Consider the following 18,624-nt stretch of genomic DNA (forward strand, 5'->3'; position numbering starts at 1 on the left):
CAAATAAATTCGTACCGAACCAAATTTTTTCTGAATATTCGGCGAATCTAATTTTTCAAAAATTTGCTCATCTCTAGTATCCAGATTTTAGATGTAGTGATCCTGACGACACACAAGAGCCCTGTGAGTCGCAGGTCACAGTGTATTTTATTAATATATATATATATATATATATATATATAGATGTTGACATTTTTTCTACACAATAAATAGTTAATTGGTTAAATATCCGTGACCTTGAGCCCCATATTCTGTATTGCCAGTACCCACAGACCTTCCCTTTGGGGACCAAAGGCACCTGCGAGGGTCCAGGTTCAAATACCCCTTCGCGGAAGCTCAGAAAAGACCACAAATGGTGGTCAGCCAAAATGGTGATAATGTGGACTTGAAGGCCAGTATTTTATTTATTCTTAAACGTCTGTAAGGTAAAGGAATTGCCTCCTTAAGACTACTCCCATTTTTTTACTACCGAATATGTTCAAGATTTAATTGGCCTTGAAAGGATTTAGTGGTGAATGGAAACTTTATTTCAAGTTCGGCTAACCCCACCTGATCCTCCGCCAACATCTCCTTTTTTAGGCAGGTGACTACTCCTTTTTGGGGGAAACTTTGTCTAGTATGAGGTAATTTTCTTTTTTATAGAGGACAGTAGATTTGCATACTGTTTCCCATTGAGCATTGCCAGAAAATTAAGTCTTTAATCTCTATACCACTGATCTAAATAAGTCGTCAACCCCCCCCCCTCTAACTGCATTAAAGGCATCTTGCTGCCCAACCAATACTCTGCTCTGTGTTGAAGAGGGATAGCTGGGTGACACTTTTTTGGGGGGAGAAATCTGCATATTATGGAATATGGGACTCATAAAGAGATTCTCCTTCTAAGTATTTAGCAGCAGCTACTTTCTTATTTCTCCTTATTACTATTTGACATTGTTGGCCATTTTGTTTGTGTTGTAGGGAAATATATGGCCAGGCCACCTGCAGCTTCAGGAGGCATGTATGATGATCCATGTATCAATGGTATGAGCCCTTAGCATCCACATCCTCCTAGGGTGGGCTATTTAAGTCACAGACTTGCTTTATTGCATTGCCTGTGATAGAGGTTTTGTCCTTTCCCCCTATACCTGCATTTGCTATGCTGTCTTTTTGTACTCCTGACCTTTTGGATAGTTCCCTGACTACTCCTTTGCTTAGTGATTTAGTACTGTGTGACTTCCTGGTTCTGGCTTGACCTGCCTGACCTTGCACTTTCTGTTTTGTTGTCTGGTTATTCTTCAACTGTCTTTGCTCACTGGTCAAGTTCCTGGTTAACCCCTTGTTTCCTAACTTCCTCCCTGACTTACATAATGGTGGGTTTTTGTGTTTGACCTCACTACACTTAGCACTTTATTTAGAATAGGGACCATTGACCAGTTAGGGGTCTGTTGCATAGGGCAGATCGTCAAGTAGGAAGGGAAAGGGGTTGTGGATAAGCTCAGGGCTGCACTTCTCCCTGTCCTATGTGACATACTAAAGCATCAAATGCTTATTAAAAATAGTAGTACACATCAGGAACGGATGTGATTGTATCTTCATGGCTACTCCCAGATCATGTAATACACAGTCATTACAGAACATAGATTTATTGCCTTTTTCTCCTGCTCTTGTTTCTAGCTTGTTGTATATTTATAGTTCCAGTTCCATTAGGCACAATTTCGTGATATTTCTGTCACTACCATCCATAATTGTTGTTTTCATAATGTGATGAGAGGAGGAAATAATTTGTCATGTGCTAACTATCTTGTCAGAGCTGAGTGACGTCTGTCTCTTTGTCCCAGCTGTGTCCCCACCTCAGGGGCTCGAATTAAAGAACAAGTTCACAGATCCCAACTCTATCCCAAGGGTTTTCCACAGGGCCAAACTCTGCAAATTGGAAGAACCTTCCTAGCGGCTAGCAATCCTTCAAATGTTGTCACTGTATTACAGATGAGACAAATTGACTCTTTCACAATTTCTAGTACATATTAAAGCCTATATGATAATAAATGCATGAAATGTCTCATCCTATAACTCTGCCTCGCTTGTCTATATTTGTATTAATGAACCAAAAAAATTACTCTACAAGCCATCCTCTGGTTGACTGTATCAATAAAGAATGCTCTTGTTTTGAATCTCTTGCGGGACTGACGGTATAACCTGTAATTATTCATACCCAACCACAATGGCTGCATAAGTCATAAGAGGTGCAACGAAAACAAGAGACGAGAAGACGGCACTCACCATGCAGGGAAGTCTTTATTTTCTTAGAGCGGCATATCGGTGTAGACAGGCGGGGAAGGTACAGAGGAGGAGGGGTGACCGGGACACAGTGTTTTGTGCGCCTGCGCGCACTTCCTCATGCCGGAACTACGTCCTAGCGCGTCCTCACCCAATATGTAGGGCTGACGCGGTGGGTTGCTAGGAAACCTGGAATGCAATTGAGGTCACGTGACTATCATGTGACCTTCAGAGTAACGCATGATTATAACAACAATTATAGGTAAGTGAAAAAATCCAATACTGAAACTAAACAGTTAAAAACTATCTCAGTCATAAATATGGTAACAAATGAAGTGCTCATAAAAAAGCGCTATATTCATTGCGGTCATTAAGTCCCAAATTATTAAGGGCATCTAGTTTAGCGATCTAGAGTGCCTCACGTTGTAGCAGTTTATGTGCTCGATCACCTCCAAATTTAAGTGGGGGTACTCTCTCCAGCCCACAAAATTGAAGATTGCTGCAATTGCCCGCGTGTGCCTCGTTCATGTGGGAGATGAGCCTGGGGGCACCAGATCCGGTTCGGACAGAGCGGACATGCTCTCGAAACTGGACCTGGAGCTGCCTAATGGTCTTCCCCACATAGAACCTGCCACACGGGCAAACCAAAGCATATACTACGTATGGCTTCCTACAGGTAATGAGGTCTTTGACAAAATGTGCAACGCCCCCTATCTGGATATGTTTCCCTGTGATCATGTGTGCAGTGGGGGCAAGAACCACAAGGATGAATGCCAGTAGGTGAACATTTTGTAAGCCAATCAGATCCTGTGCTACGAGGAACTAATTCTTGGTGTGCTTTCTTAAGTTTTTCACCAAGGGTGATGTTCTTTCTAAATGTAATTAATGGGGGAAGTTTAACCACATCTTGTAGATCGACGTCCGACTCCAACAGGAACCAGTTGCGTCTAATAGCGCTGGAAGCATTCTGGTTCATGTTGGAGTTGGCCAGGGAAAAGGTGAAACGTTTGCCAACTTCCTTAGGGGCAGATTTACTTGTCAATTTCATGGACCTGTCAGTACTTCTAGCTCTATCCAGGCCGGTGTTAATAACACCTTCTGGATATTGGCGTTCCATTCACATGGAATACCAAGAAGCAGAATAGGCGCCCCAGGAATCCCCCAGTTCGGAGACGCAATAACCCGAGAAGGCAGCCCCCCGATTACTGGACCTCCGAGTCAGATGCCACCCAGTCCGATGATTCTCAGTCTGGCAAAACCACCCGTGCCTGCGGTCCCTCCCCTTTAGGAGGAGCATCAGGAGGGGTAGAGGAAGGAAAAGAAATTCAGGGCACCGGAGGGAAAAGGAAAGGGGTGACATGGAGGGACTAGAGACTACCCCTGTGACAGATAATGTCTTGAACTTGACGGACGTTACCCTCACTGACGAGTGTATGTCACTCTTGTCAAAAGGGCTCAATTTTGGCTTGTGCCAAACTTTTTCTTACACCCAATTTGAGGTAGACCTGTATAAGGCTACCAGAAAAATGGGGTTGCACAAGCTATTCAATAAATCACATGCATCTACTGTGTCTAATGTACTTGGAGAAGCTGAAGTTCCTGCCACCATTGGTCCCCTAGGTTTTTCCCCTATCTTAGATCTTACACCTGTAGATAGGAATACATTACATACACTATGCTCACTAGCAGAGAACACTGAATCTTATGAGAATCTGTCTCCCACAGAGGTACCCCCCTTCAGGAAAGGTAACCCTTCTAGTTTTTCCCCTCCGACCCCAGCAGGAAGTTCCATCGACCTCTTTACCCGGGCAGTCAGTAGGGATGTAAAGGCTCTGTTATACCCTCCTGTTAAGAGTAACCTCACAGCTGGAGACGAGAAGGCCTTAAGGTGGCTACAGTCTGGACCAGACCTCAGAGTCGTTAAGGCAGACAAAGGTGGAAGCACTTTTGTAATGACCACCAAAGCCTACGCCTTGGAGAAAAAACGATTATTAAGTGATACTGACACCTATCGCCTTCTCCCATCTAACCCGGTAGAAAAAACCATGAAACAACTCAGGACGTTCCTCAGAACTAGTAGTGCGCATGGCTTAATTTCTCAGAAAACTGCAGAGAAATTAATTCCAAATGCACCACGACATCCTAGGTGGTACTTTTTGCCCAAGGTGCATAAGTCGCAGAGCCGACCCCCTGGACGCCCCATTGTGGCAGTGATCGGCTCTGTGACCGAACACCTTTCTCATTATATTGAATGGCTGCTAAAACCCTTACTACCTGGCACCCCCACTTACATCAAAGACACTGGTGATTTGTTATCCCAACTTCGTGACTTTAATTGGCAGCCCACCTACAGACTAGCGTCTGTTGACGTTGATAGCCTGTACACCCGCATCCCTCACAATGCGGTTGTACAGGCTATCAGTGAGTTTCTGTCCGAAACCGACAAGACTACAGACTTCACTCAATTCGTATGCGACTCAATGCAGTTCATTTTGACTCACAATGAATTCAGAGATGGCGAGAGTTGGTATAGGCAGGAGACCGGCACAGCAATGGGCACGCCAGTCTCCTGCACTTATGCCAACTTGTTTCTCGCCATCTTTCAACGTCGCTACGTGTTCTCTCCCTCCAACCCCTTCATAAGGTTTATTAAATTCTTCCACAGATACGTCGATGACGTACTAGTCATCTGGGAATATGCTCTTCAATGCCATGTTTGTGGGTGACGAATTAGAGTTTCTGGATCTGAAGCTGAAGGTAGTTGACGGGTCTTTGACTACTGAAGGATACCGGAAGGATATCGCTCGCAGCACCTTGCTTCATTTCCATAGTTCCCACCCCCTACATGTCAAGAAGAGCATCCCTTATTCTGAGTTTCTCCGTCTTCGACGGATCAATAGCGAATTCCATGTCTTTGAGACATAGGCTCAAGATCTAAAAAATCGCCTTTTACAACATCAATATCCAGAAGGTGTTATTAACACCGGCCTGGATAGAGCTAGAAGTACTGACAGGTCCACGCTATTGACAAGTAAATCTGCTCCTAAGGAAGTTGGCAAACGTTTCACCTTTTCCCTGGCCAACTCCAACATGAACCAGAATGCTTCCAGCGCTATTAGACGCAACTGGTTCCTGTTGGAGTCAGACGTCGATCTACAAGATGTGGTTAAACTTCCCCCATTAATTACATTTAGAAAGAACGTCACCCTTGGTGAGAAACTTAAGAAAGCACACCAAGAATTAGTTCCTTCTAGCACAGGATCTGATTGGCTTACAAAATGTTCAGCTACTGGCATTCATCCGTGTGGTTCTTGCCCCCACTGCACACACATGATCACGGGGAAACATATCAAGATAGGGGGCGTTGCACATTTTGTCAAAGACTTCATTACCTGTAGGACGCCATACGTAGAATACGCTTTGGTTTGCCCGTGTGGCAGGTTCTATGTAGGGAAGACCATTAGGCAGCTCCAGGTCCGGTTTCGAGAGCATGTCCGCTCTGTCCAAACTGGATCTGGTGCCCCCAGGCTCATCTCCCACATGAACGAGGCAAACGCGGGCAATTGCAGCAATCTCCAATTCTGTGGGCTGGAGAGAGTACCTCCACTTAAATTTGGAGGTGATCGAGCACATAAACTGCTACAACGTGAGGCACTCTGGATTGCTAAACTAGATGCCCTTAATAATTTGGGACTTAATGACCGCAATGAATATAGCGCTTTTTTATGAGCACTTCATTTGTTACCATATTTATGACTGAGATAGTTTTTAACTGTTTAGTTTCAGTATTGGATTTTTTCACTTACCTATATTTGTTGTTATAATCATGTGTTACTCTGAAGGTCACATGATAGTCACGTGACCTCAGTTGCATTCCAGGTTTCCTAGCAACCCACCACGTCAGCCATACATATTGGGTGATGACACGCTAGGACGTAGTTCCGGCGTGAGGAAGTGCGCGCAGGCGCACGAAACACTGTGTCCCGGTCACCACTCCTCCTCTGTACCTTCCCCGAATGTCTACACCGATATACCGCCCTAAGAAAATAAAGACTTCCCTGCATGGTGAGTGCCGTCTTCTCGTCTCTTGTTTTCATTTCACTTACACCTGTCTTTATGGACTGAGCACCACCGCAAGCAGAGTTTTACCTAAGCTGTCAGTGTGTGACGAACGTACTCCCGTACATCAAAGTTTACAGTTAGAGTGCCGTAGGGCCGGAAGCACCCCTTCTGGATTCATAAGAGGTGCATTGGTAAACCTGACGGACGATTATGAGCCACATACTCTTCCAGCCCATCTTAGCGGTGATTGATGGCTGGTTGCCAGGCATCTGCATATTTCAACCATTAAGAGGCGTGGGGAGGAACACACTATGCACAAACACACTGGACTGTATCCATGTATCCAGTGTATTAACTGCCCACTTCTATTAGCTTATCTGCTCAACATTTGTGAATGGCTTGATGGCACCCAACCAAAATGGATAGTACGCAGGAACCATAGGGGACTGTAGGTATTGCATGGGTCAGGTACTTGGGGGCATGCACAGTTTCGCACTATGAGCCCTGCTCAACATGTTGGTTGGATGTCATAGTATAAGTGCCTTATATTTTATGCAGTTGTACTTGTACATTGTTTTTCACTGTTTTGTATTGTATTTTTATATTTATGGGCTATTATTGTATTTCAGCCACATTTTGACTGTGATCCCCTATGGGGCTGTTGAACTCTTCAAGTTGTTCCCTATCCATAGGGGAATTAATCGATTGCACCACAACTGTATTAATTCTCTATGGGGCCACTGAATGTTTCAGAGTTAAGTAATCGGAAACGTTCAGCAGTCCTATAGAGGGTGAAGTGGAAATTTCCAAATTGGGCCCAATTAGCCATTTTCATTAGCCATGTGACACATTAGTGTAAAAAGGTCTCAGGTGTAAATGGGGAGCAGGTGTCTTAAATTTGGTGTTATGGTTCACACACTCTAATACTGGTTACTGGAAGTTCAACATGGCACCCCATGGCAAAGAACTCTCTGAGGATCTGGAAAAATAATTTTTGCTCTACATGATGATGGCCTGGAAGGCTAGGCTATAAGAGGATTGCCAAGAGCCTGAAACTGAGCTGCAGCATGGTGGGCAAGACCATACAGTGGTTTCACAGGGCAGGTTCCTCTCAGAACAGGCTTAGCCATGGTTGACCAAATAAGTTCAGTGCACATACTCAGCGTTATATCCAGAGGTTGTTTTGGGGAAATAGACCTGAGACCTTGTAACACTAACAAGTCACATGACACCGGCAGGACGTTTAAAACTCCCACGCAGGATCACCTATGATCATCAGATCAATGTGATCAATAAATACCTAGACACTGTAGCTTGTCCATTTGAGCCACTCAAGCCCTAATTCTTCTCAAGGAAAGTGGACTCCCACCAACCGAAATAACCAGGGTCTTTAAGGACTTCTCATCAATATTTTTAGTTAGACCTCTTTAATGCTTTACCTTCTGAAAACATTTTTTTTTTTACTAATCTTTTACCAGTCCTCTCTACCTTTTTAGATTAAATCTAAAAAGACAGTAGGAGGGCTGTGAGGAAATGTAGACAATAATAATAAGACAGTAACACACAGTTGGATATTCAAGATGGAAGTGAGAAGACAGCGGGAGGGAAGGAGGCTTCTAGATACCTGCTGGGACATACGCACTGTAGGAAATAAAGGGAACAGGGTCCCAGAGAGACGGAACCATAGGAGAAAACCAGCAGAAATGTAGATCTAGGTGTTGCTCAGGAGGAGCAAGTGTTACAGAAAGGGATTCTATAGATAGAATGAAATGTTTAATACCAACAAAAGACAAATTCTTTTTAAAGAGAACGAAATGATGTGTTGGAAATATCTTCCGACCGTATAAATTGTAAGTATTGCAAGTGAAACAACGGTAAACCCATACATATGGACATGGAGAGGCATTGGGGCCGCTCTGCCAGTGGGTCGCTCCCCCCCCCCCCCCCCCATGGGCACCTGTGTCGTGGCGGTGGTGGGACCCACTCTGAATAGGTGGCCTTGACGTGGCGAGTGGGCTTGTACTTTTTGATCAAAAATGTATACTAACAACCTGTTAGTTTTTGATATTGTGCTGAGAAGCAATCAGATCATTATACAAGATTGTAGATGTGCGCCATGTCTGTATTCTACTCGAATCCATACATATGGACACTGACTGGTTCTGTGCTTCAATAAATAGAACTATAGTTCACATTTGATGTTTATTTCTACAGGTGAACCAACTTTGGTAAGGGGGTAAAAACTTAGTGGGGACAATAAGGTTTTCAGAAAAATAAGATCTCCTGACCAGGGCTGGTGCAAGGATTTTTGTCACCCTAGGCAAAAGCTAATTTTGCCGCCCATTTGACTCCACCCATTGACCCGCACTTTGACATGCCCCATGCTGGCTGAACAAGTGGTTCGGATGCTAGTTATAACTTTCTTGCAGCAGGCAAAGCGGTGCCCCCTTCAAGAGGGTGTCCTAGGCAGCTGCCTATTTTGCCTATAGGCAGAGCTGGCTCTGCTCCTGACTGATAGAACCATGTCTGTAAACACATGTTGGCACACTAGGGCAAATGGCACACTAGAGCAAAGGATCGCATGTAAAATCCAAAGCAGCACCTCCGACACATTTTTCAGTAGGCTTTCCTTTCACATCAGGGTTTCACTCAAACTATGCGTCTTGGAAACTGACTGGGAATGTACGCCAGAATCTAAGCCAGAGTTCTCTCCAGAAGGAAAGAAAACTTTTCATGTCAGCAACTGTCCAGAGTATAAGCAAATTCCCATAGCAAACCTCTCCTGCTCTGAACAGTTCCTGACAAGGACAGAGGTGTCTGCAGAGAGCACTGTGGTCAGATTGGAAAGAACTACACAACTTCCTCTAGAGCATACAGCAGCTGATAAGTATTGGAAGGATTGAGATTTTTAAATAGAAGTAATTTACAAATCTGTTTAATCTTCTTGCACCAGTTGATTTATGGCACCATTGAAAAAATGTTTTCTACCGGAGTACCCCTTTAAAGAGAAACATTACTCCTTCAGTCCCACGAAAGATCAAGTAATGCTCCCTGCCCGATGCCAAAGCATTTTAATAGGCTCTTTAAACGTGTGCCCACCTACAAGATCAGTGCTTGTTCACCGAAAGCTCCGGGAGATCAATTCCCAGTAATGTCTTTCTTTTCAGAGGCACAGTGAAAGATGACCAGTAGAGAATTAACACTGGATCCACCGCCATTCACAGCAGAAATTAGCTGAGAAGGTCACAGAGAATGTCCAGTAGCATTTCCAATTCATCTAAATGGAACAGATCCTGTCTATTGTTGCCTATGATTCAAGGGTTCTGCTGTAAAGCATACTACTAAATGCTGTTAAAATAGCTCAAGCAAGATGTTCAGATTGGAACAGATCACACAGTTCATAAAGATACAATAAAAACAATCACAATATTGTCTTTTAGATCAGTAGTCACCAAACAGTGGACCTCCGGATGTTGAAAAACTACAACTCCCAGCATGCCTGGACAGTTGTTGGCTGTCTGGGCATGCTGGGAGTTGTAGTTTTGCATCATCTGGAGGTCCACAGCTTGGAGACCATTGTTCTAGATGATAGTAATTAAAAAAAAAGCTGAAAAGTTCTAAGCGCTGTACTAACATCCTTTTCTAGAAGATGCTTAATCGTTCCAGAACATTACACGCTTTAAAGGGGTATTCCAGGCAAAACCTTTTTTTATATATATCAACTGGCTCCGGAAAGTTAAACAGATTTGTAAATTACTTCTATTAAAAAATCTTAATCCTTCCAATAGTTATTAGTTTCTGAAGTTTTCTGTCTAACTGCTCAATGATGATGTCACGTCCCAGGACGTGAATCATCAGAGAGAAGTTAGACAGAAAAAAACAACTCAACTTCAGAAGCTAATAACTATTTGAAGGATTAAGATTTTTAATAGAAGTAATTTACAAATCTGTTTAACTTTCCGGAGCCAGTTGATATATAAAAAAAACAAATGGTTTTAGGACCAACCCCCCCACCCCCCCTCCGAGTTTGCATACTAAACCGTACTGTTACGCCATAAGCTAAAATATTATAAATACCATTCCGGCAGAATATTTGCAATATGCCAACACTAAAACCAAACTGCTTTCAAGACTCAATAATTAAATAAATAATTAAATTACTCACTAAATAAATATATAAATAAATGAATATATATAAATAAATATATACATACCAAAATAAATAACTAAATAAATGCAAACACTAAATTTGAACACTAAAACCAAATTTCGTTAAAACTAATTAAATAAACAAATAAACAGCTAAGTACATACAAAAATAAATAAATGCAAACACTTATTTTCAACACTAAAACCACATTTTTTTTAAACTAACTAAATATATACAAAAATAAATAAATAACTAAAGAAATAAATAAATACATGCAAACACTAAATCTTAACACTAAAACCAAACTTTAAAATTAACTAACTAACTAAATAAATAAGTAACTGAATAAATACACAGAAAAGAAATAAATACATACATACAAAAATAACTAAATTAATACATTAAATTAATCAATAAATAATTAAAGGAGATCTGGAGCCATAGACCCTTATTCCCTATAAGCTGGATAAGTGTCTAATCTCAATGGGTCTGAACGATGAGACCCCAACCCGGCGATCTCCTATACGGGGCCCCGGCTCTGTTGCGGCTGTTCTGTGCAGGAGCCGTGTCGGCCCCGGAATGATGCCCCTGGCCAACACGCCCCCTCCATGTATCTCTATGAGAGAGGCGGAGATGCAGTGTTTGTGCATCCCTGCCCCTCCCATAGAGCTGTATGGAGGGGGCGTGTCGTGGAACTCGTGGAATTAGTCGCGCAGAACCGTAGTAATGCCGGGTCCCTGTATGGGAGATCCTGGGGGAGTCCCAGCGGTAGGACCACTCGCGGTCAGACACTGCAGTCATAGGGGATAAGTGTCTGTGGCTGAAGTACTCCTTTAATAATTAAATACATAACTATATAAGTAAAACAATAACTAAATAATTACATAGATAAATAAAGAAATATATAATATATATGTATATAATCACATGAAATTAGTTTTAACCCTTTGGACATTTACACTGTCTTCAGTAGGAATTCCATCTAAATTAGTTAATTCCCTAAAAGAAGGAAATAATGTTTGATCTTTATCGACATTCAGTTGTGCAATAAGAAGGATCGCTATGAGGACACTTGGTCATTCTACTTACCTTTTACAATGAGCTCTGCATAGTTAGACACCCCCGAACCTCCTGCTGATCTTAAGACACAACGATATTTGCTGACACTTCGCTGAGACGTGTCCCCGACGCTGACTGTGGCAGAGAAGCGTCTGTGATTTACCACGCGAGTTACCATGAGGCCTGTGTCGCGGCCATTCCACTGCTGCAGAACAGAGATAAAGGCTCACAATCAGTCACGCTGCCGACAGCAAGAAGGGAAGGACAGCTTGTCTAATCCACTTTTATTTCCGGAAAATTGAAATCAAAATTGCTAACTATTAAAAGAAAAAATGGTAACAAGCCAAGTTGGCTGTGGTCAGTCCTGAGGACCAGATTCTGGCCTAAACATACTTTACAAATGGGCCTTTGAATTCATACTCATCACATTCAGCATTTTATGTTGCTAGATTGCAGTTTACAGGGGTGACAGATATTTGGCCATCTTTATTCCTACAAACAGGGAACTTGGGATTCCGGTTATTAATGGCGGCCCCATTAGTTACTTCCTCCACAGATCAAATACTTATGGCAAATTCTGTTCTGCTCTTCCACACATTCTGCTGCACTGTGTACATACACTTGTGGTGGCCCAGTATAGCATTTTCTGCAGCTACTCAACAGAGTAGTCGGGTGGCTGCGGCATAATTGGTTTGTTGGATGCATATTATGTTTTCAAGTATTGTATGATCATGTAAAGTGTGTTTTCAGCATTATTAATGATTTCTTTCAGGTCAAGTTAAAAACATATCCTGAGTTTTAAAGTGTGCAGAGGGTTAATGTTATTACATTAAAACCTAATGAATGATTTGGTCTCTTGCAGACTCCCGACCAATAGATGCAGGAGGTAGTCCCAAGTTCTCCCTCCTCTCCTAGAGAAAAGAGGTAAGTGTTGATCTGGCCTTAGCCGGAGCCACATGTCTTGTCCCTCAGCCTTTCTAACCCTGAGGAGACTAAAGTTTAGTAAGCCTAGGTACTGCTAATGTCAGGCATACCTAATATATATAGGCCACAAGTCATATGCTAGCACAGTGTTTCCCAAGCGCGATCCTCATATCGCCCCCTCCCCCCACCAGGTCATGTTTGGGGGGGGGGGGGGGTTGGGCTTGAGGACCATGAAGATCCTACCATGTTCCCCCCATAGCCACCACATACTGCTTGGCATGATGCAGTATATTCCATAATTTGGAATGAATGTATCGGAATGGGCACAACAAATGTGGTGGCTCATGCCATCAGAACCCCTATTTGCTCAGCCCACCTGCCCTTCCACCTTGTAAGATATACCTGGAGTGATTGCAGAATGAGGAAGGTTGTATGAGCACCAGTGGATTGGAGTAGATGGGCCTTTCACAGGTTTATGTTGCTTAAAGGGGTACTCCGCTGCCCCAGCATTTGGAACATTTTGTTCCAAACGCTTGGAGCGGGCGGCGGGGATAGTGACATCACGGCCACTATCCTTGTGACATCAAACCATGCCCCCTCAATGCAAGTCTATGGGAAGGGTCATGACATCTGCCCCTCCCCCTCTGATAGACTTGCATTGAGGGGGCGTGGTGTGACATCACAAGAGGCGTGGCCATGATGTCACGACCCCCACTGCCCGCACCCAGTGTTCTAAATGAACGACGGGTGCTTCACAGAGATCGCGGGGGTACCAGGTGCAGGACTCCCGCGATCAGACATCTTCTCCCCTATCCTCTGGATAGGGGATAAGATGTCTAGGGGCGGAGTTCCCCTTTAATGAAGTGGTTGGAGAACCTAAGATTGGTACAATAACTGAATCTATGGTACCTACACTAATTTCCTTTGATATTGTATTTTTTGTAACAATCCTGTTTATTTTTTCCTGTCTTGGTCTTAGTGTCTTTCTTACCTGCAGCCACAGCTTGTCGTGTTGAGACCATTTTCCTCCAGCGATGCACTGAAAAGAGGCGTTCTGTCCCACATTCACCTCCACATTTTGCAAGCGTAGGAAATGGGGAGCGTTCCCTGCACACAAAGAAAAATATCTCAATATTAGCACGGGGACCTTTAAAGTAACAAGTAAACAGTTTCCCCGTCTAGCTTTAGTTATTAGAGGACTAAAGGTATAGCTGCTGTCTGCACAGTCCCCTAAATGAGCTACAGGCAGAGAATTACTGCTCACTCTGTGAGTGCCTGGAACAATTTCAAGGCAACTATAAAAAGATCAGAAAAAAAATGCATTCACAGAAATGTCAGGGACATGTCTCTAATCTGTTTCTACTACACATACAAGGACACGCAGCATAAATACAGTCATCTGGAAATACATGGTAACTCTGATTTTGCACCTTTTCCTACCATAACATTCAATATCGCCATATGTGGGAACTCACGACCTGGGCATATAGCACTACATGACAAATGCTGGAACCATCATTACTAGAACCAAGTGGTGGTCGGTAGAGGAAATTGTGTTCCTGTTATTTGATAATTCAGTAGAAAATAGTTTTTCTTCTTTTCTGTTCTCTAGTGAGATTGTCCTGATCATGTAAAAGCCATTGGTTACACCAGCCTATGGTCTAAGCACATTGAGTTCAGCACTCTTGCTGACCTTCTACAATGTAGTGTCATGTATAGTGTTGATGAGTGTAACAAGCAACAAGTGTGGACCCGCCGTGATACCCAACCAGTTTTGACTTTAGACCAAACTAAGGAGCTAAGTGTATCTTTTAGGTTTCACCCTCCAGGCCATGGAGGCTGGGCTTACCTGCTGGATGGTACCAAGTTGCTACCCCTATAGTGGTTTTGGGCCTACTGGACCAAAAGGCACTGTTGCAAGGCACCAAGGGATCAGGCAAAGGTGGATTTTAGTTTAGGAGTGGGTCTTGGACAGTTGGCAAAGTAGTAAAGTGAGGTACAGGCAAGAAAGTCATGGCAAGTAGTCAGGTTTACGGTCAGCCATCTAGGTCATACCCTGGAGACTCGATACGATACATTAGATTTAGGCATCAATCATCATAGGATATCAAAACAGCTTTGTAGAATACATTTCTAGGGAAGACATGGAGCTGCCATATGCAGGTCAGGGTCAGAGCAGGATAAGCAATAGAAGGAGAAGCAGCATGGTGACAGACAGAGAGAAAGAGTGGGACATGGACAATAACGGTAAGTATTCGGAGTGACAGTCAGCCAACATGACCAACTACTGGTATTACAATGATTAGTAGCCATGTTTTCATTTACCTCTAATAACATTCCAGGTCCCTACTGTATCGCTGTTTCTACATCTGGTGTACATTATCCTGATTTGTCTATGTCATAGTATTTGGCTAAAGATTACACCAGTTGCCAATATAACTTCTAATACACAATCTTTCAGGGGTGTTTGAGAAACATTTTTCACCTTTACATCACTGCCCCAAGTTGGGTTAAAATTTTACATAAAAAGTAGTTTTTTTCAAAACTCAATCAACCTTTATAACTTATATATTATACTTGCTGAGTACCCGGCATTGCCTGTTAATACTTACCTAAACCTTGTAGGAGAGGAGAAGCAATGCTTTTCAGGAGACTGGGAAAGCTGGGTGGCACGCATACTGCCCCACCAGTGCTTAGCTCCTCATCCCAGCGCACTCCTTACTGCAGCAGTGCTGCCTTTCCCTCTCCCTATCCCCACTCTGATGCCTTATTTTCCCCCTCACGCTTCTCTCAGCTATACACCCCTTCTCCTCTCCCGGCTCCTGCACTAACTATTCTCTGCATCTATCTGCCAGACAGTTAAATCCTACTTTACCATCACGTTGGTCTGGCTGCAAGGATGTTTAAAACTCCCAGGCAATCTCTGCAGCCCGAGTCACAGTAAAGTATTATTTACAGGGTTACTCTGCCCCTAGACATCTTATCCCCTATCCAAAGGATCGTAGGGGTCCTGCGATCTCGGCTGCGGCACCCAAGACATCCGGTGCACGGAGTGAACTTCCGGGGACTGGTGGTGACTGGCAGGGCGGAGTCTTGTACTCCGCCCCCAGAAGGCAGCGCCAGAGTCTTGTGACGTCACAGCCGCGCCCTGCTCGTGACATCACGGCCATGCCCCCTCAATGCAAGTCTATGGGAGGGGGCGTGACTGCCGTCACGCCCCCTCCCATAGACTTGCATTGAGGGGGCATAGCCATGACGTCATGAGCGGGGCACGGCTGTGACGTCACAAGATTCCGGCACTGCACCCGACTCTCTAAACGAACGCCGGGTGCAGCAGGGAGATCGCGGGGGTCCTTGCAATCAGACATCTTATCCCCTTATAGGGGATAACATGTCTAGGGGCAGAGTACCCCTTTATCTATCTGGGCTGCACAGAAATCCCTAAACTCTACTATATTTTTATTAGAAGAAACTTGTGCCAAGTTGAATGGATATATTTCCAGCGGTTCGGGAAGTTATGGTAAAACATATAAACATATATGTTACGTTATATATACACATACATACCTACCCACATATATATATATATATATATATACACAAAATGTAGCCATGACCTGTTCCTACTATATAGGTGCTACGACTCATATGTCTTCAGGCTACACCAACACGTGAACATTTCTTCTTAAAACTACCCTCATAGATTTTTAAAATCTCCTTTTCCTAATATAATTGAAAATGTTACGCTCACTCGTTCCAAGCCTGGGAAAATATTACCCGGCCGTTTTGCTTGCAAGAACACAGACAACAAGATTTGTATCTTTCAACTTTTGGTAATAAACAGGCACGAGGGACTTCTAGCGAAAGCACAAACATGCCTAGATTAGGTCTGTAAATCTGTCTCCACTGTTGGAGCAAACTATTATTATAAGTCTCAGAGTCCCAACCACGGCTGAGATAAGCTTGTGCATCACACATATCCTTCCGAATGAAGGGTTTTCCGAAATGCAGAGAAATCCCCTCTCCCGAGGCCCTAATAGACACGGCCGCATCACCGCAGTCTTATTAAGACACTGAATCTTGTGCCATGAGAATGAGACATGGAAATAATGAAAGAGACTGTTTTACGGAAGATTCCATTAGATAACGTGTCTTTTGAAGCTATGGTTATGTATCGTGGGACTGTCTAATATAGTCTGGCTGATGCATTCTCAGATGTGGACAAAGACCTTTATGGCAAAGACCAATAAAGCAAATCCTTCCTACAGTAATATGGGAGCGTGTATGGTACATGCCAATAGGACATATCATAACAACCAAACAGTAAAACCAATGATATTCACAAAGGGAATCTTAGGCTACTTGCCTAACCTTAACACAAAACCTACATGAGTCAGATCATCAATATAGTGTAAGGGTCACAGCAGGTGGTGGATCCTCTGGGCCTGTGTGGATGATGACTTGAGTTGTGACAGGAAGCGAAGTCTAAGGTTTTCACCAGAGCCCGCCGCAAAGCGGGATGGTCTTGCTGCAGCAGGCGGCACCCAGGTTGCTACCCCTGCCATGACTCGTCCACACAGGCTGCTGGGATGTGGCGTGGCACAAAAGGAAACTGGCAAGAAGAGGTCAATGTAGCAGTAGGTCAGGGCAGGCGGCACAGGTGCAGGGTCAGGTAACAGAACAAATATATCAGGAACACAGTATGCTTTCACTAGGGCACAAGGCAACAAAGACCCGGGAGGAATACAAGGGAGGAGCAAGCACTTATACCAAGAGCACAGGTGAAAACACTGATTAGGGAAGTACCAGCCCTTTAAATGAAAGAGCTGCGGCACGCGCGTGCCCTAGGAGGCGGGGGCATGCGCGTCAGGGCTGCGAGACCAGGAAGACCAGGGAGGTGAGTGACGGGCTTGGATTCGCATGCAGGCGCATCCCGCTATGCGAATCCCAGCCCCGCCGGCAGCAGGGACATGTCAAGAGAGCGCTCACGGCCAGCGTGTTTGGCCGGAGCGCTGATGTTACATATACAAGTCAGAAAAAAGGCAAAGAAACACACAATGTAATAAACCTACAAGACCTTGCCACATATATCCCATGAAATGAAAACAAGTATTTTAGCAAAAAGATTTAATATTACAAAAACAGCGAGAAAAAGCCAACCCCTAAAAAAACATATCTACACATAGACAGGATAAAAACATGCGGTGGGGGAACACCTGATGAGTATTTATATATTAAAACTACCACAATTACTACATGCAGAATACATATAGGTATCTTTTGTGGTACATAGTGTTATAAATAATTTAAACAGTGTTCGCAATAGTTTCTATATATATATATATATATATATATATATGTATGCAAATGGAGGTAAGTATAACAAGGTATACAATGTAAAGATAAACAACCTCTAAAGTGTAAATATAGTGATATTAGAAATAGATGATAGGTAATGAATAGAGGCCAGAATACCACATAATCCAATGTACAATATCCAAATTGACTATAAGGTGCAGGCATGTAGCCTCTTAAGTGCAAATATGGCAAAATCTTATCAATAGATGGTATATACACAAGTGGGCATCTGAAAAAGAGAATACCAACCTTATGTCACACTACCTTATTTCATTGTGGTTACATTGGGGAGCAGTAGGGCAGAGGACAGAACTGCTTGTAAAATTGTGTCCCAGGTCTCCAAATTATGCACCATACCTGCCATTTAATCCCTCAGTAGGTAAAAACCAGCCACTAATAGCATTTTTCACTTGAAGCTCTTAATCTAAAACACGATGTGGTAACACCTGGCTCTGGCCGTACACGAAGAGTTAAATGACTCTAGTTGGGCTGAAGCTGCTGAAAGCTTACCTGTGTCGCCTGGGTGTGGTTCTCAGCTCTTCTACCTATCAGGAAGGTGTATCCCTGATCACCTGCCTATATAAGCCAGGAGCAGTGATCAGTTCATTGTCTGTGAGAGGTTATACCTTACATGACACCGCCTGCTTACTGGATGCCTGCGTGTTTATTGATCTTTGGCTTTTCCCTTGACTCTTCTCTTGCTCTGCGGTCCTGTCCTGTATCTCCTGGTACTGACCTCAGCTAGACTGACATTGATTTGACTGTGTGTGTGTCTTAGTGTATCTCTGTTAGTTTGTGTGCCTCCAGCTGTTTAT

The 18,624-nt window shown here is 43.5% G+C and overlaps 1 protein-coding gene across 12 annotated transcripts in view; it reads right to left on the reverse strand.

Annotated features, from left to right (window-relative positions):
* Positions 1-18,624, reverse strand: part of PTPRT (protein tyrosine phosphatase receptor type T) — a 433,706-nt gene that overhangs the window by 193,326 nt on the left and 221,756 nt on the right. For all 12 annotated transcript variants that reach the window (XM_056549647.1, XM_056549653.1, XM_056549644.1 and 9 more), the window contains exons 5-6: positions 13,443-13,558; positions 11,558-11,732 (exon numbers count right to left, since the gene is read on the reverse strand). In XM_056549647.1, the coding sequence (XP_056405622.1) occupies positions 11,558-11,732; positions 13,443-13,558 (291 nt within the window). The remainder of the gene's footprint in view (positions 1-11,557; positions 11,733-13,442; positions 13,559-18,624) is intronic.

This window comes from Hyla sarda, chromosome 13 (genome assembly GCF_029499605.1).
Source record: "Hyla sarda isolate aHylSar1 chromosome 13, aHylSar1.hap1, whole genome shotgun sequence".
In the NCBI taxonomy this organism is placed as follows: domain Eukaryota; kingdom Metazoa; phylum Chordata; class Amphibia; order Anura; family Hylidae; genus Hyla; species Hyla sarda.